The sequence below is a fragment of the Acinonyx jubatus genome, chromosome B3, assembly GCF_027475565.1.
Source record: "Acinonyx jubatus isolate Ajub_Pintada_27869175 chromosome B3, VMU_Ajub_asm_v1.0, whole genome shotgun sequence".
NCBI lineage: Eukaryota > Metazoa > Chordata > Mammalia > Carnivora > Felidae > Acinonyx > Acinonyx jubatus.
In genome coordinates this window covers 72,025,838-72,034,509 of record NC_069386.1, presented here as the reverse complement: position 1 = coordinate 72,034,509, position 8,672 = coordinate 72,025,838, and the positions used below count along the sequence as shown (strand labels likewise).

The 8,672-nt window shown below is 51.1% G+C and overlaps 1 protein-coding gene across 6 annotated transcripts in view; it reads left to right on the top strand.

Moving 5' to 3' along the window:
• The first annotated feature begins 38 nt into the window (after positions 1-38).
• The window catches only part of SLC7A7 (solute carrier family 7 member 7), a 38,564-nt gene continuing 29,930 nt past the window's right edge, over positions 39-8,672 (top strand). For 3 of the 6 annotated variants that reach the window (XR_008299281.1, XR_008299280.1, XM_027065388.2), the window contains exons 1-2: positions 4,162-4,605; positions 5,677-6,220. Coding sequence is in view for 4 of the 6 variants with exons in the window: in XM_027065388.2 (XP_026921189.2) it covers positions 5,722-6,220 (499 nt within the window). In the remaining 2 variants the exon portion in view is untranslated. Of the gene's footprint in view, positions 1,397-4,161; positions 4,606-4,652; positions 4,897-5,676; positions 6,221-8,672 lie in introns of those variants that run through there. The other 3 variants (XM_027065386.2, XM_027065390.2, XM_027065389.2) reach the window with 3 other exon arrangements.

The window sequence follows — 8,672 nt, the reverse complement described above, 5'->3', positions numbered from 1 at the left end:
CAATTGCGAAAGCTCTGAGAGGGGAGCATGTCTGTTGTGTGGCAACAGCAAGGAGGCCGCTGTGGCTTGAGTGGAGTGACAGTGCACGGGCCAGTGCCATCAGGGGCAGCGCTAGGGCTGTCTTCCTAGGACTTCCCTCATTTGCAACTTGGGCCTGACCCCAGACTGGAATTAAGGGGCAGGCCAGCTGGGCAGCAGCCTGGGTAGAAAAGGGCACTAAATTATCCTTGGGGTAATTCCGACATTTGGTGCCAATGAACTCTGATTTCTGTCTGGGTCTTTTGGTGAACCGTAAATTGGCTCCCATACACTGACAGAATCCTTGACGACTGCTTACCCGGACTGTTTGTCTCCAGAATAATTTTGCAACGTGCAGGTACAGGCAGAAGTTGCAGGGTGTGGCCCCCGAGACCGGCCAGCCAGCGTCGTCTAAAGGCAGCAGTCACAGCTGGAATTCTGCAAATGTGCCCTCCAGTGTGAAGTGCCCTTCCCTGAGAGAGCGTTATGCTATTGTCTACAGTTTAAATGGTTTAATATGCCCACCAAGAAACTGCTTCAGAGAGTTGCATGTGATGAATTCATATAATAAGCTCTAATTCTGAATGGAAAGAATGAGGCTTACCGTTTTTATCCCAACAAAATTGGTATTCCTCCACCCCTGCTAAGTAAAACATTCAACAGATATTTAAATGAGCCGGGTCTGAAGGGGTGCCAACTCACTGGCTTGCTCAGGGTGCCAGGGCTGGCTCTTACCTGGCAACACGTGCACCCCTTGAACCAACTGGGGACCTGAACTGTGAGTGGGTGCGTTTGCAGTCGGGCATTTGGCTGTACCCCCACAGGTAGTCTTGCTTGGTGTGTCTTGCCTTACATAGGGGCTGAGTTCTGGTGCCCTAATGACGGATCCTATGCCCTCTGCAGGACCAAGGATAGATCATATATGAGCGGGAGATGACTAGGACATGGAATCAGGAACAGGGGAATGGTTAAGGGCACCAGGAGGGGACTGCCAGTCACTGGGAGAACTTAAGTGCTCAGTAAACATAAGGCAACGAGGAAGTTCAGGGGCTGAGGTGGGGAAGAGGAGGAGCTGAGATTGAGTAGAGAAGGTGCCTAGAGGCCAGCAGGCGTCGAAGTCCTCTGGGTCTGACCGGGCAGTCCCAGCTCCAGCCCGTCCCCTGGCCCCTCCCCGCTGCCGGCCAGAGTCACACATGTGTTTTCCTGTTTTCCATTTCGGTCCCCGTCACCCTCTGCCTTTTCAGCTCCTCGGAGTCAGCAGCTGCTGCAGCTCCAGCCTTAGCTGGCTTCCCTTCCTAGCACCTTCCCCTCCCCCGCCCCAACCCCCTGCTTGCGGGTAGCCCCTCCTCCTCGCACCTGCCCAAAGGTCACGGGACAGGTAAGAGGTGGGAGAGGAGGGACTATGGGCCAGAGGGGAAGTGCCGGAGGAGGATGGAGTGAGCGTCCTGCAAATTGGCCAACCGGAGACCCAAGAGCCCGTTGTCTCCCGGCCCTGGCCCTGGCCTCGGCCCTCTCTAGGCAGAGCCCTCTTTCTGCCCAGAGACTTCAGCCCTACACTAATGGGAGCCCTGGCCGCAGGAGTAAACAATTTCTTTCTTGTTTCACTTTTTTTTTTTTTTTTTTTAAAGGGACTATCGTAGCCTCACTGGAATATAGAAAAACAATTGGAGCACTGGGGAGGGAGGAGCTGAGCTTCCAGCTTGGGGTGATGGGGGAATCTGGCTGCACCACAGTGTATGTGTTTTCTCTTTCTGTTGTTAGAGGGGGAAGCACAGACCAGTTGGAGCTAGGAAGGCAGGACATGGGGTCTCTAGGGGAGAAAGTGTCTTCTTTTAGCTCTTGAGCTTGACAGAACAGCCAAGACCCTGAACTGTGTTCTCGTTCCTGGAAGAAGTATGCTTTGGCTTTGTCATTCACAGGTAGGGTTCGGGTCCAGGACTCCACTGGCTGCTGTGCTAGGCATGGCATGCTGTGGCCCTGTGCCCACTTTCCCTGAAACCCTGAATCTGAATCTTCACCCATAGGCTATGAGTGTTGTCCTGTAACCTCCGCTGGGTACTCAGGGATGAATGCACCTCAGGCAGGAAGAAGACAGGGTGCTGTGTATCAGGAAGGCCGGTATATCCTGGGGTGCCAGACTCTACAAGTTTCTCCTGTAAAGCCTGGCGTGGGAGAGCCCTTTGGGAGAGGTCCTGCTGGTCCCAGGCTGCCTGAACGGTGGAAGCATTACCCAAGAGCCAGGCTCTCAGGGAGGAATGTGAGCTGCCAAAGACGGTGCCTTCCTGCCCACGGCTGCGATGCTAAGCAGTGGTTAAGAGGGGGCATCTTTTCTCTGAAGGGCATTCTCCCCTGTCCAGTTTGCACAGACTAAGGAGTAAGATAGGGAAGATTCCACTGGCGGCACTTCCTAGTGAGACCGCTAGGGTGAGCTGTCCTGCTGGAGTGTGGGTTTCACCCCCCTCCTCTGGGTATCTGTCTCAAGATTCCAAGATAAAGGACTTCGCTTTTCACATACCCCCAGCCCGGGACTAAACCCTGCACACTGCTTCGCTACTTTCCGCCACAGTTTCCCCTTCCTTTGTCCCACCTTCCTCATCTCTCCTTCATCCCTTTCCTTTATGTTCCATTAGGACATATGCCCACCCCTTGGTGCCAGGAAATTTAGTCTTAAAAGGGCAGGCGGCATGATGTTTTTATGTGCCAGGCAGTGGCCATCCTAGCAATAGCATCGCCGCCAAGAAGACTTGTAGTCGCCCCTCATCCCTGCAAAGGGGTGAGAAAGGGGAGGAGCAGGCTGGGAAGGAGGTAGCCTAGGCATCAGGCTGAAGGATGGCAGAGGCTTTCCGTTTAATCTAATCACACCCTCTCCCAGGTAATTCATTAGGGAGCCATCGGAAGCCTTTTCCTGTCTGAGGGGAAGGCCGGTTGGAACTGGTGGGAGGTAGGGGAGATAGCACAAAGCATGGGCTCTGCTGGCGAGCCCACCTGCCTCCTTCACCGGTTTGGCACCCCGACATGTGACTTAGTGCCTCTTGGGGCTGCAGGCAAGCTTGGATGAGATCAAGCAGTGGAGTGCTTAGCAGTATGTCTGGCACCTGATAAGTGTTCCATAGATGACAGCTATCATTAACATGAGTGTTGAGGGGGCTGCTGGAAGAAAAGGACTCTCTCCTCTGGAGGGATTTTAGGTATTTGTGAGGATGGCTTAGGAGAAGCTTGATCTCTGGGAAGGGCGAGCTCACCAGAATGCAAAGATGTAGGGTAGAGATAAGCCACCCTCCCCCACACCCTGGGGATTTTTAGATCTTCCTTCTTAGGTTAACCAAAGAGGGTTAGAAAGGGTGTGGGAAAGGACCGGCAGATTTCAGGATGGATAGGATGTATTTCTGTTGGTAAAAGAGAACCAGAATACTAGACCGAAGTAGATGGACTATGAAGCTAGAATATGTGATTTCCCAAAAACAATGCTCAACTTCTTTGCTCTTGGCCTGTCTATGCAAGATAGCTCAATGAAATCTCAGTTCCCCATATTTTTAGGAAATTGGACTAAACTTGTATGTGGGGAAGTTGTTTATAGGAATTATTATTATTTTTTTAAGGATAAGAGGGCACATGAATGGGGAGGGGATGCAGCCAGAGGTTTGAGTCTCATTTTCTTTTTAAATTTTTTAAAGTTTACTTATTTGCAGAGAGAGAGAGAGAGAGAGAGAGAGAGAGAATGAGCAAGCAGGGGAGCGGCAGAAAGAGAGAATCCAAAGCAGGCTCTGCACTGCTGTCAGCATAGAGCCAGATGTAGGGCTCGAACCCATGAACATTAGATCATGACCTGAGCTGAAATCAAGAGTCAGACGCTTAACCGAATGCACCCCAGAGCCTCATTTCTTGACCTTGTTGCCTTGGAAGTAGATTGAGGCTCAGCTTTGAGGTTGTGGCTCAAATTTGGGGGCGGCCATCCTTTGCTCTGAGGGGAAGTGTGCAGAGTTCTCTTACGAGGCCCGTCACGAGGCATGGGGACTGCACTTACACTTCCTCTAATGTCAGCACGGGCAACAAGCCTTTGTGGCACCCTGTGCAATCTCCCCGCCTTGCCTTTCTTGTTTGGGGCGAGGGGGGAGTGGGGCTAGGGTGGGGCCTGGAGGACAGAGGCTTGTGCATTCCTTCTCAGGCCACCGCCCCGTCCTCAGCTAATTTCCTCAGGGCCAACTTCCCTGGGGCTAAAGAAACTGCACCCAGTGGACTGTCATTTCTTCTGGGCCCTCAGTCCTGGAGCAGCGCTGACAAAGGAGATTCCTGAGAGAGCGCCTTCTTATCACAGAAAGTGCTGAGCCAAGAGCTCCAGGCTGCCCCTTTTGCAGATGTGAAAGGCCAGTGAACCTTAGACCCAGACAGTTGCTTAACACTCCTCTCCCCCTCCCTCATTCCCTCCTCCCGTCTTGACCTCTCCATTTGATTTAAATCCATAAGCATTTGCCTGGCCTTTCCTCTGACTGCCGGCTGAAAAGGAGGAGTGGTCAGGCCATAGTGCCTGGAGGCTGTGGCTCCCCAGGACTGCCACAGCGGGAATCTGCTGGAACCCAAGTTCAGGGAGTGAGTGTGTTTCCCGCCCTCCCCTCAGCAACCCCCTCCCCTCGCCCACCCCCTGTGCTGCTTTGCGCTGTCCAATCACTTCCTCTCCCCAGTGCCCCAGGCCCTAGCACCTCTCCACTTGGTCCGCCAGCCTCTCCTCTCTTCCTCTCCGCTGTCTCCCACTCTGCAGTGCTCTCGGGCACCTGCTGCCGCTTTAGCTACTTGCCTCAGCTTTGGGTCTTTGGGTCTCAGCTCTCCAGCTGCAATTCCTGGGCGGGGGAGCGATCATCAGCTGCCTCCCATCATCCCTAGGTTGGATCACCCTTTTCCCATTCATACCTTTTTGGGTGATGCACCTATGCTGACGTGGGGGATTGGACAGCAGGAAGCTGGAACACTAGGGGCTGCGAGAGAGAGATGTCCGGGAAGGAAAAGAGGACAATAATCTGTCTTTCAGAGAGGAGTGGGGCTGCTTGGGCTCTGCTAGGACTGCAGACTTCACCTCAGGGTGGTTAAGAGATGCTCCCTGAGCAAGGGGATGGTTGTAGGTTTCCGGCAAGAGGTCCATGAAGCCTTTAGGTTTGCCAGAGTCAGTGTCCTTGGGGAGGAGAGAAGTTTGTGAGGGGAACCCACAGAGAGGCTGCTTGCAAGGTTGGTTCCTAATGTTGCAGCTCAGCACAGGTAACAGGTGAGACTGGAATTGGAAGGGAGACAGGCTTTTTTGGGGCAAGGCTGAAAAAAACACAGGCTCAAATCAGGATGGTTATACCTGGGGACTGCCAAATTGCCTTGTATCCCAGCATAGTCCGATAGAACCAGGATTTAATTTTCTATTTTGGAAATCTGGGGGGCAGCACCCTCCTAATGAGGAGAAATGCTGCTTTCTCTCTAGAGAATGAGTGCCTTCTCTTAAAAATTCCACTTGGGGTTGTTTCAAGGAGCCAGCTGGAGAAGAAGAGGTTAATGGGAGATGGGAGGCCGGAGTGAGCTCTCTGAGATGGTGGGCCGGATGTTGTCCCTGTTGACCACCATAGGCAAGAGTTTTAGGTAATTGCCAGCCACCTGAGTTATATCTTCATCTTTCTTCCTTAGAGGGCGATGCCAAGAAGCTGGTGACGGCTTTCTTCTCCTTCCACCATGGCTGACGGCATTAAATATGAAGTGGCCTCCCAGCAAGAGGGGGATGCCTCCCCTTTGGGCGATGAAGCCAGCTCAGGGTCTGAGCAGGTAAAGCTGAAGAAGGAGATCTCGCTGCTTAATGGCGTGTGCCTGATTGTGGGGAACATGATCGGCTCGGGCATCTTTGTCTCCCCCAAGGGCGTGCTCATGTACAGTGCCTCTTTTGGCCTCTCCCTGGTCATCTGGGCTGTTGGGGGCCTCTTCTCCGTCTTTGGGGCCCTTTGTTATGCGGAATTGGGCACCACCATTAAGAAATCTGGAGCCAGCTATGCCTACATCCTCGAGGCCTTCGGGGGATTCCTTGCCTTCATCCGACTGTGGACCTCGCTCCTCATCATCGAGCCCACCAGCCAGGCCATTATTGCCATCACCTTTGCCAACTACATGGTGCAGCCCATCTTCCCGAGCTGCTTTGCCCCCTATGCGGCTGGGCGCCTGCTGGCTGCTGCCTGTATCTGTAAGTGGGGCCAGGGCAGGAGGTGTGGGCTGGAGTGCCAGGGCAGAGGCTGGGATGTGAGTCCAGTAAGCCAGTGAGAAAGGAGCTGGAAGCGAATGCCTCCGACAAACACTCTTGTTTTCATTTTATTATTAAAAAAAAAAAAAAAAAAGATTCTATTTTTAAGTAATCTCTACACCCAACGTGGGGCTTGAATTTACAACTCCTAGATCAAGAGAAGTGGGCAAGTGGGTGGCTCAGTCGGTTAAGTGCTTGGGCTCAGGTCAGGATCTCGGGGCCTGGGGGTTCGAGCCCCGCGTCGGGCCCTGTGCTGACACCTTGGAGGCTGGAGCCTGCTTCGGATTCTGTGTCTCCCTCTCTCTCTGCCCCTCCCCTGCTCATGCTCTGTCTCTCTCCATCTCTCAAAAATGAGTAAATGTTAGAAAAAAAAAAAAAAGTTGTATGCTCTGCCAACTGAGCCAGCCAGGCGCCCCCTCTTGTTGTCTTTAAATTAGTGTGGGCTTCGTGTGAAAATTCAAATGGTAGCAACGTGTAAAAACAAGCAACAATAAAGAGAACACTTCACCTCTTCCCCACTTTCCCACGGTAGCCCCACTAGCAGTTCATATGCCCTTCCTGACTTTTTCTTGTTCCTTTAAGAAGTGTAGTTAAAAAAAATGTAGTTTTCTTCTGTTTTTATTTTTTGTAAAGTTTATTTATTTTGAGAGAGGTAGTTGTTTTGTTTTTAAAATATGGGATCATGGTACACATATAATTCCAGTTTGTGCTTTATTCCCAGAATTTACCAGTGACATTTTCTACTTAGGGATCTATTTAAAAAAAAAAATTATTCATGTTATTCCATGTTAATGTCAAGGATGTATTGTTTATTTAACAAATCAGTCCTCTTAGTGGCCATTTAAGCGGGTTCTAATTTGTTAGTCACACAGGTAATGCGCCAATGAATATCTTATTGTTTATACGAGTTTTTCTGTGGGCCAGATTCTTAAAACCGTCATTTCAATCCACCCTGACTTTTGCTCTGTCTCATAAATAATGTATTTAAACCTATACATTCAGCAAAGCCACTTTGGAGGTCCCGAGAAGCTGATCGTCTATAGCCCCATCCCCCAGGGGCCTCTGTTCTGGAAAAATGCCCTCCTCACCTGAAATCTTGGAGACCCTTCCCACACCCCTAATGTGGAGAAGCTTTGAAATTCTGTCATTTTAAGGGGCACCTTCCCCAGCTGCGGAGTGTGGGCATTTTGTACCAGGTGTAGTTGCTCCCTGAATCAATCCTCTCCAGTCGGCTTTGTGTCCTCTTTTCTCGAGGTTTCTCCACTGTCCCATCTTATTCCTCAGCTTCCTCTCCAGCCTCCCCCCTTTGACTGTTGTGCGGAGTCCCGGGTGTCTCCATGGGGTCCCCTTGTGCTTTGTGCGTCCGTGCTTGTGGCTTGGACTCCTCTTCGTGTATGGGGATGTTTGTCAGGCATGGCAACAATCAGGGAGGGGAGGAGGGCACTGTCTCTTGTTACAAGAAGGAGGCTTTCCCTTGAGGTCTCAGATGTGATCTGTAATGTCTCTTGCGTCATTTACAGTTGACTTACTGGGGAAACTAATTTTAGGATCTGTCAGTCTTGAGGCGCTCTCCAGTGTGGGCATACTGTTATGTATCTTGTGTGGTGTAGGGATTATTCCAAGCAAAATTTCCAAGATGGCTGCATCGCTTGAAGTACTAGAATGCAATAATTTTATTTTTATTTATTTATTTAAAAAAAAATTTTTTTTTTCAACATTTATTTATTTTTGGGACAGAGAGAGACAGAGCATGAATGGGGGAGGGGCAGAGAGAGAGGGAGACACAGAATCGGAAACAGGCTCCAGGCTCTGAGCCATCAGCCCAGAGCCTGACGCGGGGCTCGAACTCACGGACGGCGAGATCGTGACCTGGCTGAAGTCGGATGCTCAACCGACTGCGCCACCCAGGCGCCCCTAGAATCCAATAATTTTAACCATCTCTGTTGAAATCTCTTTAAAACCAATGATATGTCTGCCTGCCTTCATAACTTGACATTTCTTTTGGTGACTCAGAGTCACCATTACACATCTCCATTCTTACATGACTATGAGGCCTCAGGCCGCTGGGGCGGGGACGAGTGTTGACTTCTTCAGGAGCTTCCAGGGTGCTGGCCTGACTTTAGTTCAGCAGTTTCATTCTTTATGAGTTCCATCTGTGTCATGTCTGACAGCTGTTGTTCCTTGACTCTGGCATTGTGCTACCTCCATCAGCCACCGCTTTTTAAAAAATGTTTATTTATTTTTGAGACAGAGACAGAGCGTGAGTGAGGGAAGGGCAGAGAGAGAGGGAGACACAGATTCTGAAACAGGCTGCAGGCTCTGAGCTGTCAGCACAGAACCCGATGTGGGGCCCGAACCCATGAACCTTGAGATCGTGACCCAAGCTGAAGTCGGA